We start from the raw sequence: 25,635 nt of genomic DNA, 5'->3' as shown, positions 1-25,635 counted from the left end.
GGTGAGGTATCCCTGGTCTAAAAGTATCAATCGGTTTTAAATTAGGGGAGGACATTTGAACCTGAGACGTGGTCTTGTACCTAGGCAGTGACTCCTGAAAGATGTGTTTGGCTAGTTGTCTGTGGCAGAGAAAAAGTAGATGCATCTGAAAAATGTTGGTTGGGGCTGTTAGTGATTGTGTCACCCCTGGGAATTGAGTCCAGTTTTCTGCAATTTATGAAACAGACTAATGAAGTGGCAGTGACTTTTATATTTTTACTGTTCTTGTTAGGTATTTGGGATTGAAACACTTTTTAATCCCAAAGTGTTTTTTGGGCACTTCTGTCTTTTGACTACTTGTGTAAAATAATTAGAAAACATAAAGATGTTGGCTATTCTTGTTTATCTTGTAGATTATTTTTGTAGATTATTCATTTGGGGCATTTTGTGGTCTTGATTACTTTGTTTATCGGTATCTTTATGATAAAATAACTTTTGGATAGGAAAATCAAAGTTATGATTAGTTTTCCTGTGTTTTAGAAGCACAGTTGAAGTTTTGGTCTGTAGAAGATTGCCATTCATTTACCGGAATTGGTTTTATATGGGATTATACTCATATGAATTAGCTGAGGCCTAAAGTGTTGGAGCATTCGGTTTCAGGTGTGAACACTATCTGTCTACAAGACATTGTCCAATCACTTATTGGAGTGTAAGACGGTGTGATGAATGTTATGTAGTTTCTTGTTCCTTCCTCGTGACATTTTCCTGGAGAATACTAGTCCTTCGGGGTCCATCTCTGTTTTTACTTGTTAAGCCATCTCCGATAAACTGGATCAGAATTACTTTCTTGGATTTTTGTTTGTGTGTTTGACTTGCGTGTGCTACTATTACAGCACTCCTAATCTTTATTGCTTATAATATTTTATACAGTGTTAAGGTTTTCTCTTCCACATTACAGTTGTATGCAGAAACTGTCCTTTGGTATCCACAGTTCCTGATGTATGAATGCTGAATATTTTAATCAACACTTATTGAGAGATTATACTGAAAGTGTTAAGACTATCACAGAAAGGGGGCACTTAAACACTGACCTTTGAACAGTTGGGTAGGTTTGAATACTTCTGTTTGGCCAAGATAAGTGGGAGGGACTTAAATTTTGGGAACTTCCTGAGAAATGTTAAGTTAACATCAAATTAGGATATTTGGCTAGGCTAGACTTTGGCCTTCCAGTATCTACAGGATAAAGCACCCTTTTCATTCTCTGAGGTAACTTTACTTCTGTGACTTAGGAAAGTCATTGGTTGCAGTAAAGGATGATCTAGAGGGAGTGGGCAACCTTTTAGGATGCTGAAGTAGTTGAGAGGAAGTCTCGAATTTGAATCTCACTGGAGCAGTCTTTTGGTTTTTGGGGCTGTGCTGAGTGTCTTGCGGGATTGTAATTCCCTCACTAGGAATTGAACTCAGGCCATGGCAGTGAAAGCACAAGTTCTAACCACTGGACCACCAGGGAACTCCTGGACCAACTTTTAAAAGTATGTAATACTTGTTTAATTTGTATCTTAGAGGTGTCCATCATGTTGCTTTTTTATATAAAAATTATAATCTTTTCATCCTAAATAATGCTTCTGGTAAAGACATTTCTTTGTTGTACCTGGTAATTTATGTTAAAATATGGCTGCATCAGTACTTTGTAATTGAGTCTTGTGAGATAAATAATACTTTAGTATTCAAGCTGAAGTAAGTTACTGTTGTACCTTCCAATATATTTTCCCATAGGCTGTTATTTCCCTTCATTGACCCAAACCAATCTTTTTTTTTTTTCCTTGTTGTCATATTCCTTTCAAATATTTGTTAGGGATCAACCCTTAACATCCTCTTTAACCAACCCAGTTATTTATTTTTTTTATCCTGGGTCACTGTGGCTTATAAGCTTTCCAGTATTGAAATATAAAAAGAACTGGATTTATTCAAATCAAATGTAATCCTTTTCTGCATGTTGTGTCAAGTGTATAAAGTTATTAATGTGCATAATCTTGCCAGCTAGCAGTTCTTCAGATACTGCCGATTTTGGCCCATGAGGGAACCACACTGTTCTGTTTGGAAAGGAAAAAAAAATGGATTATCCAAAAATTCCGTATATTGGCTTGTTTGGCCACTATCCCTTGAATGGATTTTCAGGGGCATCACAAGGCTGAAAAAGTTTTCTCCCTAATTCTTTGCTTGCAGAATGGCTGGAATAATCATTTTATTTCTCTGCATCTTCTGAGGTTTTTACTTTCCTGTGTCCAGAATAGTTATTATTTCAGTTTTGTAGACATGCAGTATGAATGTTGTTAGTCAAAAGAAAAAGGAAAAAAGTTGTTTAAAGGTTTCAAAATTTTTCTTCCTGTAGAATTATGTAAGAATTTAATTGATATTAGTTAAGAATTAATCTTTTAGGAACTGTTGTTTGTAGTGTTCAGTAAAATAATTTACCACCATAGTTAGTTGTCCTACTAGGGTTTTGTTTAAGGAAGAGACTGAGAGTTGGTATACAGAATATACTTTCTATTTTTCTGCATGTTTTTTATAAGTCTCATATTTGAGAAATCCTTGTTTACCACTTGCTCTGATTGGTAGTGATTAGATGTTACTTATGGATCAGACTAAAAGGTGTCAGTGAATGATTAACATCCAAAGGCTGTGTCTGGGAGAATTCCCTGACAGTCCAGTGGTTAGGACTCTGAGCTTCCACTACAAGGACCACTGGTTTGATACCTGGCCAGGAAACTAAGATCCCACGAGCCTTGCAGCATGACCAAAGGCTGTGTCTATGTAATGCAAAGTGATCAGTGATAGAACGATGCAAATAGTACAAATTAAAAATGAGGAATAAATATGTATCGAGGAGGAAGTGCTGTAAGCTAGACTTAGCATTGTCTGAGGCATAGAAAAAAGGAAAGGCACAGAAGGGGAAACCAGTAGGACAGAATTGGTGGGGAGCAGTTAAACAGTTGTATCAGATGTGACCACTGGTGGTTTATTTCAGACTTTGATGTTTAGGTGTTAGTTTAAAATACAAACAGTAGGTTAGATGTTTTCCATCTTTTGGGAGGTACACGTTCCAGCAGTATTTTATGTTTTAATGTCAAACTCGATTCCCAGATGAAACATTTGATGTATTTATGTCAGGAAAATGTCTATAATTTTAAGTTTTAAATTATCACAATTTTTGGATTAGTAATATAACAATTTTTAAGTAAATGAAAATCTGCTTATTGAATAACTTGAGATTTCAAATGGGCCACTTCATAAATTTATTCATGAATTCACACTGTTAATATAATCAGCCTTTTGTCTCCTAGGGAAGGATTTGTTCTCTGATAGTTGAAAATCATCTTAGAATTAGTTTCCCTCCAAAAAGAAGAGTGTTTCAGTTGAATGATGACATTTTTGTAGATCACTGGAGCATAGTTAGTTTTTAAAATACATATATCTTAACATTTAGAAGATTTCACGTTACCATCACTTGCAAGATCAGTAAAACTGGAAAAGAAAAAAAAATGACAAGAATTGAAACTTTTAAGGGTTAAGATAGTACATCAGAGAACTTAAAAAAATCCAGGAAGGGGAACACATGTAAACTCATGGCTAATTCATGTCAATGTATGGCAAAAACTATTACAATATTGTAAAGTAATTAGCCCCCAACTAAAATAAATAAATTTATTAAAAAAAAAAATTCTGTTTATGTACACCAGAGGATTCCATTTCAGAGAAGAGAGAGCTTTTATTTTCTGTTGCATGGGGCCAGAGGCTGTGTTTTCAAAGGGTCAGAAGAAATGAGAACCAAGAATGAGAAAAAAAGGAGAAACTTTAAATTGCTTTTAAAACATTTTAACTTTTTATTGAAAACTGAAAACATACAAAAATGCAATAGTGAAATAAACCCCCATATTGTGCTTATCATCTAATCATGTGGCTTGAACAGTTGTAAAGGCAGAGCCACCTTTGCTTAATCTCTTCACTGATCTTTTTCACCTTTCTTGTTATTTCAAAGCAAATCCCAGATACATAATTTTATACATATTTTTTTTGGATAAATGGATAAATTTATTTTCTGATTATTAGACCTCTTTCTCAATCTTACTATGGCAAATATACATAAAATATGTAAACCCTAAGTTCTTCTTAAATTTTATTTATTTTTAATTGAAGGATAATTGCTTTACAGTATTGCATTGGTTTCTACCAAACATCAACAAGAGTCAGCCATAGGTTTACCGCTGTCCCCTCCCACGTGAACATCCCTCTCACCTCCCTCGCCAGCCCACCACTCTAAGTTGTTACCCAGCCCTGAATTTCCTAGTCATGTAGCAAATTCCCATTGGGTATGTATTTTGCATATAGCCATACATTTTTCAGTGTGTATCTCTAAAATATAAGGACTTTAAAAAATACCATTATTAATTGGGGGGGGGACCATTATTGGGAGTTCCCTGGTGGTCTAATGGTTAGAATTCAGTGCTTCCACTGTGGTGGCCTAGGTTCAATCCTTGGTTGAGGAACAGAGATCCTGCATGCTGCATGGCACAGCCAAAAAAAAAAAAAAATCTGTTATTGAACCTAAAATTAATAAAATATCCATCAGTGTTTGATTTTGCTGATTGCCTTATAAAATAAACATTAAGTTCCAAATAAAGTTCACATATTGTAATCTTAAATCTATATGTTCCTCCTTCATGTGTTTTTATTTTTCCTTGCAATTAATTGGTTGCAGTACCTTTGTCCTGTAGGGTTTCCCACAGTCTGTAGGGAAAGGAAAAAATGGCAATAAAAACACAACTCCCTGTTAGACACTCCTATCACTGCTGCTACAGTCAAGGTGTCAGGAGGCCCACAAGCAAGGGAAGCTCCAAGAAAATTAATGGCTTTTGGAAAGAGTACAGTTCTGAAATAATACTCCAGGTTTTGGTTAGACTAGCCAAGGCAAGGAAGTCTAACAAAGGACTTGGAAATTCAAGTGCCCCTTCCACTCTAACTTTGCGAGGTCACTGCAGTCTCGTGGGACTCTTTTTGACCCTGTAGACTGGAGCCCACTAGGCTCCTCTGTCCATGGGATTCTCCAGGCAAGAATACTGGAGTGGGTTGCCATGCCCTTTTCCAGGGGATCTTCCTGACCCAGGAATCAAACCCTGATCGAACCCTTGTGTCTGCTGCCTTGGCAAGCGAGTTCTTTACCACTAGCACCATAATGGCAATGAATATACTCTCACAATTTTCTAATAAGCTTTATTGCTACTGGAAAAAAAATTTTTTTTGACTCCTACTGATAGACATACCTTAAAACGGAAATACCAACTTAAGAGAAACCCTGTTTTTGACAGGTTATCCTGTAGAATCATCCTTTAGTGAGGCTCTTGCAGGCTCTTTGGTAAATACAAGTCTAATACTTAACTAGTACTTTTTTTTTTTCTCTAAGTCTTTGTTGTTTGTTTTTTTAACCACTTCCAGAATATGCCAGCTCTGGGGATTTGAAGAACCATGCATCATTTTAATTTTAGGATTCCAAATCTACCATCAAGATAGGGAATTCCTGCTTCTTTTTTCTTAAAAATTTTTGTTGGAGTGTAGTTGATTCTGCTTTTATTTTTTTTAAACTTTCAGCAGTAATAACCAAGACTGCTATCATAGAAGCCTCCTTCCCCCTTCATAGATTTTACTGAAGACGGGGGTAGGGTTAAGTAGAGAACAGAAGTGAGGCATTTATGCAGATAATTTAGAAATCCATATTAGATGTTTATACCTCCTGTTACCCTTTAATGCCATAAAACTGGGATTTTATAATTTCACATATCCCAGCTTTTCTTCATTTCACTTGTTCCCTTAATTTCTCTCCTGTATTGTATTGGTCAAAATTCTTCTGTTATATGGAATAATTCATTTGTCCTCTGTTCTTAAACTTGCTTAAGTAAACCCACCAAAAGGGCTCCAAAAGTTTCTGATAAAATGAAACATGTATTTGCTGTAAGACCCAGCAATCCTACTCATGGGTATTTACTCTGGGGGTATTAAAATCTGTGTTCACACAAAAACCTGTACACTGATGTTTACAGCAGCTTTGTTTGTATCTCTGCAAGCTGCAAACAACTTGAATGCCACTCAAATAGAGAATGGTTAAACACTCTGGTACGGTGGAATACAGCTTGGTAGTAAAAAGGCATACACTATTGATACACACAACATGAAGACTGGAATACTTACACGTTTCGGTGGATTAAGAGTGCGAGCTCTTGGCAGTCACATATGTGACCATTAGGAGGTCCAAGTCTTTTGTCCAGTCTCTAGCAAACAGTATCCATTTTTCTTTATTTTCACATCTGAATGTCTTGAATTATAGAGATTCTAAATTGGAAAGGGATTAGGTGTAATAGAGGATTTGTTCATGTTGGTCATAATTGAACTAGAGCTAGATTAGCGTAAACACTTCCTTCTTTGCCTCCTCACGTCCTTTTTTTAATATTTTAGACCTCGTTATTCTTTTGGGTATGTTCCACCTCAGTTTTTTCATACTTGCTAACAAGTCTTATGCGTTAATCATTTGCTGTCTGAAATTATCTTTGCTTATTTGTAGTCAGTTCATATTTAAGAAAGTACAGGAATACTTGTGTACCAGTAGCTGTAATGTAGTGTTAGGTAACTTTGAAAATAAAGAGTTAAAGACAACCTTTTTGTCTTTTCCAGAGATGTAGAATGTTTGTAAAATTTGAAAGCTGTGGAATTTTATAAACCTTTGCTGGAGAGAACACTTTGAAAAATTCCTTTCAGAGATTTCTACAGATCACATTTCTTTTATGAAATGTAATATAGGAAAGTGTAGGAAAAAAATGTACTGAACACAGTGTAACCCATTGCCCAGCTTTACCAGTTCTTAATATTTTGCTATAATTGTTCCACAGATTTTATTTTGGAAACAAAGTCACCTTATTTTATGAAGACATTTGTTCATAAACATTTGATTGTTTTATGCTTGGTATTTTGGCACAAATTTTATTAAAAAGTAATTACTGAGTTTTCTAGTTTTTAATTATTCTGTCACATGGATAACTGCTGGGTTTTGTGAGATCTGTTGTAATTTTGTGGATAACATGATTTGTGTAAGTATGCTACAGTTCACAATGTGAACAAACCCCACTATCCATATAGGTAAAGATGCAGAAGCAGTAAGTGATTGAACTGTATGTAATCTGTAGAAGTTTAGAAATGAATCCCCCTCAGAATTAAGTATAAACAGCTGCCTAGCTCCAGAACACCTTGAGGTAGGTAATTTTGTTGCTATATTTTGATTTACTCTGTATCCAGTCCCAATGTGTAATAGGTTTTGCAAATGCCAGTTGAATGTATGTGTACTTTGTAAGAAAACTGTTGCTAATCAGTAAAGACATAAAATCAGTAGATAAAATTCAGTAGATGACAGCTTCTGAATAAATATATTATCCAAATAAAGGGATAGTCGTTGGTGAAACCTTACAATGGGAAATAAAGCTGTGATGCAAGTTGGGGACTGAGCACGCTGCACAATGATAGATATAGTGTGACGCAGTTTTTATGAAACAGTGCCCCTTTCTGATTTTTTATTTCTATATCACCTAGAAGAAAATATAAAATTGGTGATTTTGGTGAGACTGGGATGGGGCTGCAAATGGAGAGATGTTGGGCTAGGTATGAGTTTCCTGATAATGTGGAAGCCTGGGTTCATATGCTGGAGGTTCTGATTTAGTGTATTTGAGGCCTAGGAGTCTGTTCTTGTAACAAATTCCTCAGGTGATTTTGATGCAAGTGGTTAGTTAGTAGACTACACTGATGCTGTGGAGAGGAGATTGCCAACTATTTGGCTGGCGTGATTAACCCATTTGTGTTTCCTGCCTGAGTCCTGATGACAGTAGCATTTGTGGTTCTTTTAAAAAAAAAATCTATTTACTTTCAAAAGTGATATATGCACCTAGTGGTTGTTGTCTTTTATTTTTTTAAGCCGTAAAAGTTTCTGAAACGGGAATGTTCAAAAAGGAGAAAATGAGAATAGATCTCCACTCACCCTTGAGCCAATCTTACTAATCCCTGAGAGATTTCTTTGTATTATACCAGGAGAAAAAGTGTTCCTGGGGGTGGAGGGGTGGGGAGCTAATATGGGTTAAAGCTTAAATATATATATAAATATATAAACAACAGTAGAGAGAATAGTAAAATGAATCAGTCAACTCAGATGACGACATTTCTGTTTGTGGTTAATTGTGATGGAGGCCCTTGCCTGCCTGGGGTGCTGTAACAGTTTTGAGGGGAGAAATGCAGGAAAAATGAGTGGTGATGGTAGTGCTCTGATACACTATAAAAATTTTGAGATTCGTGTACAAACTGGGGCTGCTAATTTCAGTATTAACTCTATTGCGTTATTTTGAGTTTCTGAGACTTGCTCCCGCACACTGTGCCTTGGACTAGATAATGTTATTACATTTTCTACTTTAAACCACACACATCTTGAAGACTTAGAGAGGGTTTTCTCCCTTCGCTGGGGGTGGGGGTCAGACATTTATTTGTACCACTTGAATTTTTTCCTTTTGATGCTTGCAAACTAATAAATGGGTGTTTCAAAAGTGCCTAGTATCAAAGGACTAGTTCAGTTGAAGGTAATGAGCTAGCAAGAAATGCCTATTTGTTAGGCCACAGATCACTGGCAGTGGAAATGCTTTTTTTCTTTACACACCTATATATTATTCAGATTATTAAAATGAAACATTAGTTTGTAATTTAAAGTTACCTGGTATCAGGAAAGACTTTCAGAAAAGGTTGGAAGACTAGTCTGTATTTAAAGGAGACTGAGGAGACTGACTATATGCAGTGTGTGGTTCTTGGTAGGGTCAGGAAACAAGAGAACATGTTACTAGAATGTTACTAGGATGTGAAGGATGTTACTAGGATGATTGGAAAATTATCATGGTTTAGATAATTGATTGAGATAGGAAATTAGATTATAAGATGATGAAGAGTTAAAAATTAGCAAAGCAGTTAAGAGTTGATACTTCATTCACCACATGTGCGTCTTCTGAATGCCAGACCTATGGATAGACACAGTGTTTGGGGGACTCATTGAATGCTTAAGTGTTTCATTCTCATTATGTCACTTAATCCTTAAAATGAAACTTTCTGTTGTAGGAAACTAAGACACATAGATCAATGTATTAATTAGTAGGTAAAGAGCCTTTAAGGCATACATTTTTATTCTAAAGCTCGGACTCTGAATCATAAATCTAATGTGATGGTGGTTGCAGCCAAACTGTAGGGCTCTGTATTACATGCTTAAGAATTTAGATTTTATCCTTTATTATTTTACTATTGAGGATGTTTAGGGTTTTACCTCCAAACTTGTTAGGAATGCAGAAACTTGGGTCTGATCTAGGCCTTCTGATTCTAACAAAATCAGATCCCATAGACGATTTGTTGCACTTTTGGGTTTGAGATCCACTCTCTACAGTACTGTTTTTATCTCTGGTAGTGTTTAAATAATCTTAAGTGTTGTTCTTGCTCCCTAATCAACATCACTAGGATTTTTTTCAGTTGGGAAAGGTTAGAATTTAATGGTAGTTTGATGAACTTTGGCAAGCTGTTTTTAAGGTAAGAGTAACTTGTAGTTGATGAAATGGGATTTCTTCTGAGTGCATAAGTACCTTCTATTGAGGTGGAGATATTTTAAATTTATTAAAAATCAATACTTTTTATGGTTATTTTGATAATGCCCAGTAGAGAAATGTATTATGTTGAGTGCTGTTTGGAAAATGAGATTAAGAAAATCTGTATTAATTTTCTTACAGATATTGAAGCACAGATCCGAGAAATTCAAGGCAAGAAGGCAGCTCTTGATGAAGCTCAAGGAGTGGGCCTTGATTCTACGGGTTATTATGACCAGGAAATTTATGGTGGAAGTGACAGCAGGTTTGCTGGATACGTGACATCAATTGCTGCAACTGAACTTGAAGATGTAAGTTTCACAGTATACAAAGAGTCTAAGCAATTTTTTTGTTGGAGAGCAAAAAATATAAAGGAATCTGTTGTTTGAGTCATCTGGTTTAATCTCAAGACATTTTGGAGATTGAGAAGTCTTTTCTTTGGGAGGATAAAACTATTGAAGGTGTCTTTCTCTTCTAAGACTTCTGGAAGTGCTCAGTTCTGACTCTTATTTTAAAACTAGTTTATTCAACAAAGCACCTGGAAATCATTAACCATTATAAAAGTAACCTACTGAGTTATTCTTACCTAGTGAGCTATATCTGGAGGAACCCTGTAAGAAGTGATTTCATTGTAAATGGCTTGTGACCTCTGATTTTTGCTTGGTACTGTTTCCCCTCACCCCCACCCCGGCATCTTAATATGAATGAATTGTTCCTTGGTACTGACATTAATGGGCTTTTTTGAGCCTGTTTTAGTTACTCTGAAGGATGACTACCTCTCATTTTGAAACACATCTCTTAAAGTGTTTTCATATATTCCATAGAGCTTATATATTGTCAGACCATCCCAAACATCCAAATTGGTGAAATAGCTTATCATTTTTGTGTGATTCAGTAACCTGTGTATATAGATGGTGAAACTTGTTGTTTTTATGAAATTCAAGCCATATTTTATTTTATAGTTAGCAGTCTTTTTAAAGAAAAATGTACAAGTGCCAAAGCAAAATTTGTAGAAGCCAGTCAGGCCTCTTTGCATATCATACCTTAATGGTAAGAGACAGTAATGGATCTGTGTTCCAAAAGCTGAGCGGGAAATTGTTTTTTCAGTTTTAAATAAAATAAATGACTTGTTAAGATCTTCTTGAGATCTGCCTGTTGTGGCACTTCTTACATTAGTGAAATAATAATGTAACATTATTCTGTCTAAACATAGTAATACTATTAGGGAAATATATTTAAAATTAATTACATTTTACTTTTTTCTGTGGTTAAACCATGTTTTTTAAAAAAGAGACCAGGAAACTGGAGAATTCTAAAGAAGCTGTCTGTAGTTTCCAAATCTGAAAAATAAATTTAATCATGCCCACTGAGAAAAATGAAATGCTCATGTTTTTCTAGTCCATATATAACTTTATTTTAATTGACTTCCACAGAAAGCAGTCCTTATTTAATCTTATTAAGAGTATAGAAAACGAAATTTAATTTTTTTAGTAGTTTTTTGAGTTGAACAGAAAACCCAAGTGTTAACAAGTTTTATCATACTATATTTTGATTTCATATTGAATCTTTGTGTCTTTCTAGTTTTTTAAGTTCTGACCTTTCTGTTGGTGGTTTTTTGGGGGCATTCCATTGCAGGATGACGATGACTACTCATCATCTACAAGTTTGCTCGGTCAGAAGAAGCCAGGATATCATGCCCCTGTGGCATTGCTTAACGATATACCACAGTCAACAGAACAGGTAACTTAAAAAAAAAATTAAACCAGAGTTTATTTGGTTACAGAAAACTGAATGTCTCAGCTCCCGGGGAAACTCATTTATTTTAGGAGTCAAATTAATGTTTTGAGGAGAGTTGATTTGAGAAAATTAGAAATAGTTATGTTATAAAGGTGATCATTTCATGAAGGGGATTGAACTATGGAAATTTCTCATAAGACTTACTTTCTCACAATAGCATTTATGTGAGTAATGATACAGAATATTAGGCATTTATTAAACATTTTTACGTTTATAACGTTCTGACTTTTGTTTGTGATTTTCTCTTTGGTTATTTAATAAGTGAATATTAAGTGAGACATACCTCTTTGCAGTATGATCCATTTGCTGAGCACCGACCTCCGAAGATTGCAGATCGAGAAGATGAATACAAAAAGCACAGGCGGACCATGATAATTTCCCCTGAGCGTCTTGATCCTTTTGCAGATGGTAATTCTTTCCCACTTTTCTATAAGTATTCAGAAATTTATTTGTGTTAAGTTGTCTTTAGCCCTTTGATTTTTTTTGGCATGCTTATGGATTTGCTTTTCTTTTTTAAAATCCCCCTTACTATAGATTTGTGTAGATTTGGTTGAAGTCACAGATGCCATATTCTTCATCTTTATAATGCCAGTTTTCTTTCCAGGTAGAAGGACAAGAAACTAATGAGCCAATGCCATAGAAACGCAAAGGGTTAAAGGTTTTTCTTTTACTTTTGTTTGGGTACGCTTTCTTTACTTTGAACAAATGTGTGTTTCTGCTCAATATACTTTCAAATTATTGAAAGTTTTCATCCCAAATCTAGATCTTTAGGATTGTTACTTTTGAGAAACTGTTTCCACATTAGAGCTCCCCCATATTGCTCTAAATATAGTTTAATAAATGCACCTACTTTGCTCTAAGCAAACTTAAAGTTAAAACAGAAGTATGTATACAAAGACTTTGATATTTTTAATAGTTGGAGTCTGTTTTGCTGATTTTAGTGTGCAGGTCAGCACAAGGGGCATAGTGAGCCTGATGGATGCTTTCCTCAGGTGAGTGAGTTTCAAAATCAAAATTAGGTGCCTGTTTCTTAAAATTAGATTCTGCTGCAGGTTTACAAATTAGACTTTCAGCCTGCATGAATTAGTAGGGATATTCTTTTTTTACTTGCATAATTGTAATTGATTTAAACATGTATGTCAGAATTCACAGGCCCATACTAACTGTCCTTAATTTCTTTCCTACAGCAGTACTGCTATATGCCAGTCCTGTCTGCATTCTTAAGGGTGCAGTTCAACACATCCTCTCTAGATTATGGTGAAAAAGTATTCCAAAGGAAGTCTTATCAGAGCTAGTGTCAGAAAGAATGACACTATCAATTGGGCATGATCTTCAGCATAGGAAATGTCTTAGAATTTTATTATATTTTCCTAAATTATGATGCTATACTATTTGTATAGCTAATTATCACATTTCTAAAACATCGTGTGCCTCTGTGAATCTTGTATTGTATTATTTGGGCTTCTTTAAGATATTTCGAAGTTTGAAAAGCAAATACTGAAACTTTAACCAAGAGACTAACACATCTCTTTGTACACCACTTTTTTTCTATATGCATCATAATAACTGGTAGATGTAATATATTTCAAGTAATATGTTTCCAGTTGTTATTTATACTTTCTAAGAAGATAAAAATATGTTTCTGGGTCAACAAAACATGAAAAGCCCATGAAGCCCTTTTTAGTAACATGGCATCAGAATAAGATTAGAGGTATATTTTTAAAAGTCAGATTTTCTAAACTATAACTGTTTTAGAACATTATATGAAGAACTTATCTAGTCATAGTTACTTGTAGTCAGGATTTTAACAGCTTGCAACAGGTAATGTTTTGAATATAAATATCTTTCCAAAGTGTTACTAATGGTAAAGAGATAATTTTCTAGGCTTCTATTCTGCTGCTTGAAGTCAGAACTGCTGATGGAGACAAAGGCACGAAAGTGTACGTATTCCGGATTAGCAACCCAGGAACCCATCACTTCTGAAGACACTAAACTGTGCTGTCATTTTGTTTTTATATGCATTAAAATCTTTGTTTTAAACTGCTGTAGCTATGTTTGTGTTCAAACAGGTTAAATTGATCAGCAAACTCAATAAAAAGTAAGATGTATAATTATTAAAGTTTTTCATCAAAAAATAAATTAAATGATTATGGAATAATGTAATATTAGAGCAGGGCAGATAAATCAGTTGAACCTAATTATCTTTTATTTATTGTACTCTTGTCCTGTTGCTGTTCTTTTCTGCAGGAGGGAAGACCCCTGATCCTAAAATGAATGCTAGGACTTACATGGATGTAATGCGAGAACAGCATTTAACTAAAGAAGAGGTCTGTAAACCTGCTTTTTATTTTCATGGTGTTGAAAGAATGTAAAGGAAGTTGAGATTGAGAGACTTTTATATTTCCTTTTTTATTTGCTGCACAAATACTGCTTACTTTATTATTACTTAATAAAAATTAAGTTGAGAAAGAACCTTATCCAGAATTCTACCACCTCCCAAATTGAGCTTTTCACATCTCTGTACTGTCCTTTTCTAGTGCCTGGCCCCTTGGCCATATATGTACACACATGTATACATATTATATGTATATGTGTATACATATATATTTCATAGTGGACGTATTTGTGGGGGCTATTAATGGTGTGTCCCTGAAGTCACTGTGTAAGGGAAAAGTCAAATTGTGAAATCATTTTTTGAAAAGCCTCTTATTCTTCCACAAAATTCAGTTTGAATATTTGTGGAAATTCAGTTTGAATATTCTGATGAGTTCCTGCTGGCCTGCAGAGACTGCTCTGTTTTAATACTTAGTCTTCATAACTTTGTTATGAATATATAATAGATTTTGGGGTTATAGAACTCCACTTTAAAATTACAGAGTAAATTAAATGTATATTTGTTGTGACTATATTATATATAATACTTACATAGTTAACAATTACAACAAAATTTTGAAAATTTATCACCTTCCCAACTTATTACATAGTCTTAATTGCTATTTTTATGAGTTTTACTTGAAGTATTTTTCAGTGGAAACATTTTGGTTTGCTGCCATTGACTGAAGATTTTATTTCATTAACTATATATAAAGCAGTGCTCTCTATGTAATTCCGTATTTGCTCATCTATTATGTAGAAAGACAGTGTATAAAGCTTGAAAATACAGGAAAGAGAGGGAAAATAAGGAGTGGAAATACCAGTAACATAGAAAGGAGAATGAGTGAAGAATAAAATGGTGTTATGTAGAAATAACTACTAATGGTATGAAAATATATTGAAAGTGTTTTAAAGACGCTCACTGTTTGTGTATTTTTCAGAGAGAAATTAGGCAACAGCTAGCAGAAAAAGCTAAGGCTGGAGAACTAAAAGTCGTCAATGGAGCAGCAGCATCCCAGCCTCCCTCAAAACGGAAACGACGTTGGGATCAAACAGCCGATCAGACTCCTGGTGCCACTCCAAAAAAGCTATCGAGTTGGGATCAAGCAGAGGTAGTTTCTTTTACTTTTTATTGTTACTATTTTTAATTTATTTCTTTCATGGAATATATTGGTCTGCTTTTGTTGACTTAACAAGGTAACCTCAGACTGGGTAGCTTAAACAAGAGGCATTTATTTTCTCACAGTTCTGGAGGCTTGAAGATCAAGGTCCCAACAGGGTTAGTGCCTAGTAAGAGCTCTCCTCCTGGCTTGCAGATGTCTGCCTTCTTGCTGTGTCCTCATGTGTCCTTTGCACACGTGGAAAGAGCGAGGAGGGAGCTCGGGTGTCTCTGCCTGTAACGACATCAGTCCTGTCAGGTTAGGGTCCAACCTTGTGACCTCATTTAACCTAATTACCTCACTCAGGGTTCAGTCTCCAAGTACAGTTATAGCAAGGATAAGGGCTTCAGCATGACTTTTGGGGGAAACAGTTCTGTTTAGAACTTGGAGTAAAGGGATGTTCCTTTTGAAATATTAAATACAGATATGGAAGGTACGCCACATTATATGGAGGTTGAGTATAACTTAGTAGTCGTCTTCGTTTTCTAGATGGTGATTTTAAGTCTGACCACAGGTGTCAGATACACACTACTACTGCACTTTCTTTGTTAGTTTATTTTCCTAGAAACTTTTTTGGTGGTAAAATATACAATTTGCCATTTTAGCCATTTTTAAGTGTACAATTTAATGATATTGATTACTCTTAAAATGTTGTACAAGAGCCACCATGATTTATTTGTATGAGAACTATCATGATTTATTCTGAAACTTTCATCACTTCAGACGGACTCTGATCATTAAGCAATGGCTCTATTCCCCTTCCCTTCAAATGACTTCCTTACGTACTGTGAAGCCTGTACCTTCTTAGCTGCTGCTTTTTAGTTTGTGACTTTGCTTTCTATTTCTCTCCCACCCCAAATAGGAACAATTAAAAAGATAAAAGTTTAAAATGTTCGCACTGTGAAATCTACGGGTATGCCTGTATATGTTCTCATCTACTCTGCTTTTCCATCTCTTATAATATGGACTGTTGGTACAAATTGACTGTATACCTCTTAACCCGTCTGTTTATGTACCATTTCCCATCTCTTGTTACTCAAGGACTCTCATGTAACATCAGTTTTTTTCTCTGTACTCTAGGTTATTATCATCAACAAACACATTTTCCTGATCTTCATCTTTTAAAAAAAACAAAAAACTGCAAGAAATCATCTCTTGATCCTCACATCCCTTTCCAGCTACCATCCCATTTCTTTCTCTTTTTACTACAAAATGCTTTGAGTGAGTCATTTATCTATACTTGGCACTCTGCTTTTGCTTGCACCCCCTCTAACAAATTGTCTTTTGTCAAGGTGACTTCCTCATTGCTAAATTGGAAAGTCAGGTCTCAATTTTCATATTACTCAGCATATCAGTAGACATTCTTTGATACCCTTTTTTCCCCTAGCTTCTGGGTTTCAGTCTTTCTTGACTTTCCTAATACTCCCCTTAGTGGCTACTACTTTTTAGTCTTGTTTGCTGTATCATCCTCAGCTTCCTTAGTGTACTCTAATGCTCAATCCTCAGATCTCTTTTCAGTCTAAATTAACTCCCTAGGATCTCGCTCCTGTCTTTACATATTGTCTTTGTAAGACAACTCCCAAATTTACAGATCCATCCTTACTTCTCTGTTCCTCAGACCCGACACATTTACCTTGATGTGTATTTGATAGGCATCTCAAAATCAGTATTTCTAAAATAAAATTGATTTTCCCTATTCACTCTTTCCATCCTGCTCCCGTATGTATTGGCTCAAACCAAACCCGTCAGGATCATCATATATTCCTTTTATTCTCTAATCTGGCAGCCTATCCAAAATAAATTTTGTTGGCCCCACTTTAAAATATTATTCAGGATCTAGCCGCTTTACATGATCTCTGTCCCCACTACCCTTGTCTAAGTCACTGTCCACTGTAACATAGGCTACTGCAGATTTATTTACAAATGAGGAAAAGCATGTCAGGCCATGGCAGTGTTTTTCCAAACTCAGAACTGAGTTCTAAACCTAATACATAATTTCCAAACAATTTAGTTTAAGGTGGAGCTTGAGGACTTCCCATTTGCTTGCTGATACATGAGAGGACTTGATTCTGCAGAGAAATATGACTAAGTTAAATTCTGTGGTTGGCATTCAGTGTAAATTTTTAAAACTGAGAAAAAGAAACTTGTCTTGTATCTCTTTAACAGAAAAGAAGACCCAAGAGTTGATGTCTGTTTTATAAAAACTTCAGAGATTCAGACCATATTTTCTTTCGTGCTTCTCATTTAACACAATTCGATTCTAATCATGTCTGTAGGAATTACAGTGGACAGTAGGAAGAATTTTTTCCTACCTGATTGAGCAGGAAGAGCAGTTGCCAAAAAGATTTTTTTTAGCAGTCTACGTGCTTTGTTACTGTTCAATGTTGTTCAGTCGCTAAGATGAGTCTGACCCTTTGCGACTTCATGGACTTCAGCATGCCAGGCTTCCCTGTCCTTGGCTATCTCCTGAAGTTTGCGCAGATTCATATCCATTGAGGTGGTAATGTCATCTAACCGTTTCATTATCTGTTGCCCCCTTCTCCTCCCCTCAGTCTTTCCCAGCCAGCATCAGGGTCTTTTCCAGTGAGTCAGCTCTTCACATCAGGTGACCAAAGGATTAGAGCTTCAGCATCAGTCATTCCAATGAATATTCAGGGTTGATTTCCTTTAGGATTAACTGGTTTGATCTTGCAGTCCAAGGGTCTCGCAAGAGTCTTCTCCAGCACCACAATTAGAAAGCATCAATTCTTCGGCGCTCAGCCGCCTTAATGGTCCCAACTGTTTATATGCTTTACTCACCTAATTAAGAATTTCTCAACCCTGATTAATATATAGAATCTTTTGAAAGAAAAAAAATACTGGTTCTTATTTGCAAACATAAAGCTAAATAGAACTCTTGGGTGGAGCATCCAACTTTTAAAAGAAATATGTAAAAATATACTACAAAACTTATAGAATTATTTAAATACAAATTTTGTTTCCACTGATTGACCTTCCATTTTTATATGATATTGTCTGCATTATGCAGGTTATTTTGCTGTCACACTGTCTGATGCCCTATATCGCTCACTACTTCTCTTTATTTGAACTACCATGGAACCTTGGATTAAGTCAACTTCCTTTTTTTTTTTTCACTAATCTTGAGAGGATTTGAAATTATGTGGCAGTATCAAGTTACAATTACCCAAGTGATTCAAAACATGCTTAAATTAATTAAACACATAAAATTGAACAAAAATACAAAAATATTCTTAGTGGAAAATTTGGTGCTTATGTTTCTAAGCCCCAGTTTTGAGAGGTGCATATCATTAGAACTGAAAGTTTTTGAGATCTCAACAGAGAAACCTTAATGTTTTCTCAAAGTTACAGAGCCATTAGTGGCATAACAAGATTATTACACAAAATATGTTGTTTTTTTAAGCTAGGGCTTTTTTCAGTGCTTTATTTATTTATTTATTTTATTTTATTTTTAAAGATCTTTTTTTTTTTTTTTTAATAAATTTATTTATTTTAGTTGGGGGCTAATTACTTTACAATATTGTAGTAGTTTTTGCCATACATTGACATGAATCAGCCATGGGTTTACATGTGTTCCCCATCCCGGACCCCCCCCCCATCCCATCCCTCCGGGTCATCCCACTGTCCCGGCCCTGAGCATCCGTCCCATGCATCGAGCATGGAATGGTGTTCTGTTTCACATATGATAATATACATGTTTCAATGCTATTCTCTCAGAACGTCCCACCCTCACCTTCTCCCTCAGAGTCCATAAGACTGTTCTATGCATCTGTGTCTCTTATTCTGTCTCGCATATAGGGTTATCATTACCATCTTTTAAATTCCATATATATGCATTAGTATACTGTATTGGTGTTTTTCTTTCTGGCTTACTTCACTCTGTATTATGGGCTCCAGTTTCATCCATCTCAATAGAACCGATTCAAATGTATTTTTTTAATGGCTGAGTAATATTCCATTGTGTATATGTACCACAGCTTCCTTATCCATTCGTCTGCTGATGACATCACTCATTATTAGAGAAATGCAAATCAAAACCACAATGAGGTACCATTTCACACCAGTCAGAATGGCTGCTATCCAAAAGTCTACAAGCAATAAATGCTGGAGAGGGTGTGGAGAAAAGGGAACCCTCTTACACTGTTGGTGGGAATGCAAACTAGTACAGCCACTATGGAGAACAGTGTGGAGATTTCTTAAAAAACTGGGAATAGAACTGCCATATGACCCAGCAATCCCACTGCTGGGCATACACACCGAGGAAACCAGAATTGAAAGAGACGCGTGTACCCCAGTGTTCATCGCAGCACTGTTTACAATAGCCAGGACATGGAAGCAACCTAGATGTCCATCAGCAGACGAATGGATAAGGAAGCTGTGGTACATATACACAATGGAATATTACTCAGCCATTAAAAAATACATTTTTCAGTGCTTTAAATTAAATTTTTAAATTGTTTTTAGTCATAAACATGTTTGCTTAGAAAGTAGGTATCTTTTAAGCAGAAGGATAATCTACTCTCTTAATCATGAACTAAAACATTTAATTTTTTTTAAGTTTTCTAGTTATTTTCATGTGGATGTCTGAAATAAAAATGTTTTACTCTGTTAAGACCCCCGGACATACCCCTTCCTTAAGATGGGATGAAACACCAGGTCGTGCAAAGGGAAGTGAAACTCCTGGAGCAACCCCAGGCTCAAAAATATGGGATCCTACCCCTAGTCACACACCTGCGGGAGCTGCTACTCCTGGACGAGGCGATACACCAGGCCATGCAACACCAGGCCACGGAGGTGCAACTTCCAGTGCTCGTAAAAACAGATGGGATGAGACCCCCAAAACAGAAAGAGGTACTTCTAGTGGAATCTGGGCATGTGTTTGGATAAAATGTTGATTTGATGAGTGGTATGTCTGTGGGTGAACTCTGTTTTTCTGGTCCTGGATAGACAGATAAATAACCAGATGCTTTTGGGACAGGTTAAGAACTGAGCAGATTATATGTGTAAATCTTTTCCCTTCTTGAAGAGGTTTAAGATTTATTTTAGGAGGAACATTCGTTGTTGCTTAGTCACTAAGTCATGTCCCACTCTTTGTGACTCCATGGACTGTAGCCCTGCCAGGCTCCTCTGTCCATGGGATTTCCCAGGCAAGAATACTGGAGTGGGTTGTCATCTGCAGGGGATCTTCCTGAACCAGGGATCGAACCTGTGTCTCCTGCATTGCAGGTGGATTCTTTACTGTTGAGCCATCAGGGCTTCCCAGGAAGAATATTAGGAGAAAGTAAAGTTTATAGGCCATAACCTATACTCTACTGTAGTATAATAACATCAGTTATTTCCATGTAATATCATCATTATTGTACATAACATCAAGTTTGCTATTTTATTCATTTTAAGGGTACGATTTAGTAGCATTAAGTACATTCACGTGTTGTGTAGCCATTATCACGATCATTTCTAGAACTTTCTCATTGCAAATAAAAGCTGAAACCATTAAACAATAACTTGCCATTCTTCCTCATCCCACCATCTGGTAACCTCTCATCTACTTTTTGTCTGTGTAAATTTGCCTAAATCTCATTGTTGTTTGTGTGAATTCTCTAAAGCTGTGAGAATAGTTTTTCAAAGTTAAGATTTAATAGTACTTCTGCTATATTAAAAATTTATAAAGAATGTTTAATGATAGGGCAATGGAGAAGGCAATGGCAGCCCACTCCAGTACTCTTGCCTGGAGAATCCCATGGATGGAGAAGCCTGGTAGGCTGCAGTCCATGGGGTCGCTAGGAGTCGGACACGCCTGAGCGACTTCCCTTTCACTTCTCACTTCCATGCATTGGAGAAGGAAATGGCAACCCACTCCAGTGTTCTTGCCTGGAGAATCCCAGGGACGGAAGCCTGGTGGGCTGCTGTCTATGGGGTTTCCCAGCGTCAGACACGACTGAAGCGACTTAGCAGCAGCAGTAGCAATGATAAGGCAGAGTGCTTTAACACGTGATGTCGGGAATTGTCTGTAGTCCAGTGATTAGGACTCAGTGCTTTCACTGCAAGGGCCTGGGTTCAATCACTAGTCAGGGACCTGAGATTCCACAAACCACACACCCCCCCCTCCTCCCCCCAAAACAGTAATGTAATGGATAAGAGAAGCAGTATAAAATTGCACATGCAGAGTAATCTCACTCTGGAAAAATGAAAAATGGCTCAAGGTACACAAAGTGGGTATTTCTGGGTTATGGTATTGTGAGTGATTAAAAAAATACTTCTGTTTCCTTTTCTTGTTTCTGAACTTCATCAGTTTGAGTTTGTTAACTGTTTGAGAATAAACAGTCATTTTTTGACAGTGGTTAAAATTTTAGGCTTATTCACTCTTTTTCTTTAAAGATACTCCTGGGCATGGAAGTGGATGGGCTGAGACTCCTCGAACAGATCGAGGTGGAGATTCCATTGGTGAAACGCCAACTCCCGGAGCCAGTAAAAGAAAGTCACGTTGGGATGAAACACCAGCTAGTCAGATGGGTGGAAGCACTCCTGTTCTGACCCCTGGAAAGACACCAATTGGCACGCCAGCCATGAACATGGCCACCCCTACTCCAGGTAGAAACTTTAATCATTGGAAATAATTTTTTTCCCCTGTTGGTATTTTGAACTTTTTGTTTGTGGTTTTCTCTGTGTTATTAATGCCTATTTTTAGCAAGAATAACAACATAAAAGGAAGTCTGAGTTTATAATATAAAAATGAATGTTAGAATTGATCTTAACTGTCTTATATCCAATCCCAAGGACCTATGTAATGATAAAAGTCTTGCACTATATAGATTATTACAGAAATTTGCTTTTTTGGTAGGTCACATAATGAGTATGACTCCTGAGCAGCTTCAGGCTTGGCGGTGGGAGCGGGAAATTGATGAGCGAAATCGCCCATTGTCTGATGAAGAATTAGATGCTATGTTCCCAGAAGGATATAAGGTAATAACAACATGAATCTAGTTTTTAGAATGTGGCTTTGCGGGGGAGGGATGTGCCATGAGGCTTGCAGGATATCAATTCCCAATCAATCTGGGGCCGAGGATTGATCTTTGGCCCTGGCAGTGAAAGCAGTGAGTCCTAACCATTGGACCACCAGGGTCCTGGTTTTTGTTTTAAATATTCTTTGAAAATATTAACTGGTCAAGTTTGCATTGGTCTTGCCCAAATTTACTACTCTGTTTCATTCTTTAGATATTTCCAAGTATGTTTCATTTCCACATTAGATCATGGTTGTTTTACTTGATGTCTCACAAGATCCTGTATATTTAGTTCATGGATTGCCAGTAAACACAAAGAATGTTCTTGCTTTACCATAGCAACTTGAAGTTTACTTTGAAGTATAAAATTTTGTAGGTACCTCTGACTCAAGGACCTTTTGATGCTCTTAACGTGGTCATATAGCTGATGTTATAATCAGGGCTGGAACCTAAGTAATTTGATGGCCTTTACTGGGCCTTTTCTGCCAATGTCTATTGCTCTTTAACAGTTTTTATGTATTTTCCCCTCTCCCCTCATTAGGTTTGTACTAGAGTATTTGTTTTTAAGTATGCATGAATTAGCTACTTCATAACTTCTTGTAATCTTGGGTGGGGAAGGTCCCCTGGAGAAGGAAATGGCAACCTACTCCAGTATTCTTGCCTGAAAAATCCCATGGACAGAGGAAGCCTGGTGCAGTACAGTCCATGGGGTCACAAAGAGTCGGACATGACTTAGCGACTAAGTCACCACAAATCTCCATGTAATACTGTGGGTATAGTCACTCTTCAGCCTACTGTTGACTGCCTGAGTGTCTGTCTCAATTACACTCATTGATTTCTTTTAAGTAGAAGAGGAAAATCGTCCTTTGTGAATATTGAGTGATTTTTTTTATTTTAGTCAAATGGTGTGTATTTATAGGGCTTTGCTCTTTGCTCAACATTTTGGATTTTTATGCAGTTCCTCATTTTTGTACAGTCTTACAAGGGTTTTGCTTTTGTAGTGCAGAGATTTACATGAATTAATTTTAAATTTTTTTATTTTAATATAATCTTATGCATTCTGTGCACTTTGTGAGCTTATTTGCATTTATATGATACTGGTTCACCAATATGTTTATATAGACTAATATTTGAAAGTGATCAGAATTTTGTAAGCCTGCTTCATGTATCTCCCCATTTCCCCACACTTCTAATACACTTAATCTAAATTTAAATTTGATGAGAAAGAGTAATACTTATTATATATTTTAAACATACAATTAAAATAGAAAAATGAGATTGATGTTAATTCTTGCCTGTAAGCAAAAAGTTTCTTACGTGCACATATTCATTTTTGTTGTCATTTACGATATAAAGCTAAGAAAGGCCTAAACTGTCTTTTAACTGTTTTAGGTACTTCCTCCTCCAGCTGGATATGTTCCTATTCGAACTCCAGCTCGAAAGCTGACAGCAACTCCAACACCTTTGGGTGGTATGACAGGTTTCCACATGCAAACAGAAGATAGAACTATGAAAAACGTTAATGACCAACCATCTGGAAATCTTCCATTTTTAAAACCTGATGATATTCAGTACTTTGATAAACTTTTGGTAAGTGATAATAACATATATAAAATACTAGCTTTTTATTTATCAGTTACAAGTCATCATATCTCCACTAACCTTTAAATTTTTTACTTTTTACTGTTAGGTTGATGTCGATGAATCGACTCTTAGTCCAGAAGAGCAAAAAGAGAGAAAAATAATGAAGTTGCTTTTAAAAATTAAGAATGGAACACCTCCTATGAGAAAGGTAAGTATCAGTTTGTTAAATCATCATATTTATTATAATCATAGAGATTCTCCATTTTATCCTCAAAGCCTTTAAAACATGCTAAAGATAAGGGAATTAGTAGAATTCTGTGGGAAATTAGTATCATACGTGGTTTGAAAATGGTTGGTTCTTTAGAAGTTTAGGAGTTTTACCTTATACTCTCGTGACTCTTTGTATTAAATTGCCCTTTTTTTCTTGTATTTTTTCAGTTTTTTTTTTTTTTAGTGGAGGTATAGTTGATTTACAGTGTTGTGCTCATCTCTGCTGTACAGCAAAGTGACTCAGTTATATTTGTGTATATATTCTTTTTTAATGTTCTTTTCCATTATGGTTTATCACAGGATATTGAGTATAGTTTCCTGTGCTATACACTAGGACATTGTTTTCTATCCATTCTAAATGTAATGGTTTGCATTCTACCAACCCCAAACTCTCAGTCCATCCCACCCGCCCCCAAACCACAAGTCTGTTTTTTGTGTCTGTTTTGTTGATAGGTTCATTTGTGTTGTATTTTAGATTCCACTTTTAAGTGATATTGTATGGTATTTGTCTTTCTCTTTCTGACTTACTTCAATAATAATCTTTAGTTGCATCCATGTTGTTGCAAATGACATTACTTTGTTGTTTTTTTTTTTATGGATGATTAGTATTCTGTTGTATATACATGTATCATATCTATGCATTTATCTGTCAGTGAACATTTAGGTGGTTTCCACAGCTTGGCTAATGTGAATAGAGCTGCTGTGCACATAGGTGGTGTATGTATCTTTTTGAATTAGAGTTTTGTCTGGATATATGCCCAAGAGTGGGATGCTGGATCATATGATAATTCTAATTTTAGTTTTCTGAGGAACCTCCCTAGTGTTTTCACAATGGCTACACCAGCTTACATTCCCACCAACAGTGTAGGAAGGTTCCCTTTTCTCCACGTCTTCTCTAGCCTTCAGTTACCCTGTTTAAATTATCTGAAAACATTGATTGAGCCTTTATCACAGTTCAAACTTCAGAGTGATTTTGATGGGAATGAGCACATAGTTCTTTTTGTAAAATATCCGTGAGGTTTACACTAAAATATTCACTTACAGAAAACCATGGAGTAATCAAGAAACCTCCTTTTTACTCTTTCTTCCAGGCTGCATTGCGTCAGATTACTGATAAAGCTCGTGAATTTGGAGCTGGTCCTTTGTTTAATCAGATTCTTCCTCTGCTGATGTCACCTACACTTGAGGATCAAGAGCGTCATTTACTTGTGAAAGTTATTGATAGAATATTATACAAACTTGATGACTTAGTTCGACCATATGTACACAAGGTTTGTTCTTCAGTTGTGTTTCTAATGACTTGATATATTTTGATATAAAAAGAATTCATAATTTTTTTATCAACTTACCAATATATGTATTTGTGGAATGTAAAAATTCTTAAAAAGTAACAACTGATGCTATATATTTACAATAAAAAGGGAAACTTCAGCTCCTTTTAAAGAATAACTCAGTTAACCAATGTTAACATTTACATGCCCTCAGACCTTTTTCTTTGCACATAAGTACATATACAAATACATGTGTAAATAGATGTAACTTTTGGCCATCCTATATAATGGGTTCATAGTACTTGTATTTTTAATTTGCTTTTATTGATATTAGGATGTGAAAATGTATGTTTCTGTACCATTAGCCATTTAGTACTAAGAACCATCTTTTTGCTGATGGTAATTATGGCTTAGAATTGTAAAATGTAGATAGGGGTGTGTGTGTATATTGTATTTAATAATTTTTGTGTTACCATTTCTC

General features: G+C 35.9%; 1 protein-coding gene across 6 annotated transcripts in view; it reads left to right on the top strand.

Moving 5' to 3' along the window:
- SF3B1 (splicing factor 3b subunit 1) overlaps positions 1–25,635 on the top strand; it is a 43,697-nt gene that overhangs the window by 7,585 nt on the left and 10,477 nt on the right. For 4 of the 6 annotated variants that reach the window (XR_014079929.1, XR_014079928.1, XM_081581497.1 and 1 more), the window contains 11 exons: positions 9,825–9,991; positions 11,316–11,420; positions 11,771–11,885; positions 13,725–13,804; positions 14,792–14,962; positions 19,642–19,879; positions 21,407–21,619; positions 21,870–21,991; positions 23,422–23,619; positions 23,720–23,821; positions 24,975–25,154. Coding sequence is in view for 4 of the 6 variants with exons in the window: in XM_081581497.1 (XP_081437623.1) it covers positions 9,825–9,991; positions 11,316–11,420; positions 11,771–11,885; positions 13,725–13,804; positions 14,792–14,962; positions 19,642–19,879; positions 21,407–21,619; positions 21,870–21,991; positions 23,422–23,619; positions 23,720–23,821; positions 24,975–25,154 (1,691 nt within the window). In the remaining 2 variants the exon portion in view is untranslated. Of the gene's footprint in view, positions 1–9,824; positions 9,992–11,315; positions 11,421–11,770; positions 11,886–13,361; positions 13,518–13,724; positions 13,805–14,791; positions 14,966–19,641; positions 19,880–21,406; positions 21,620–21,869; positions 21,992–23,421; positions 23,620–23,719; positions 23,822–24,974; positions 25,155–25,635 lie in introns of those variants that run through there. The other 2 variants (XM_081581498.1, XM_081581500.1) reach the window with 2 other exon arrangements.

Source organism: Giraffa tippelskirchi, chromosome 3, assembly GCF_054371585.1.
Source record: "Giraffa tippelskirchi isolate mGirTip1 chromosome 3, T2T-mGirTip1v1.2.pri, whole genome shotgun sequence".
In the NCBI taxonomy this organism is placed as follows: domain Eukaryota; kingdom Metazoa; phylum Chordata; class Mammalia; order Artiodactyla; family Giraffidae; genus Giraffa; species Giraffa tippelskirchi.
The sequence above is the reverse complement of the archived record's forward strand: the minus strand, read 5'-3'. Positions and strand labels throughout refer to the sequence as shown.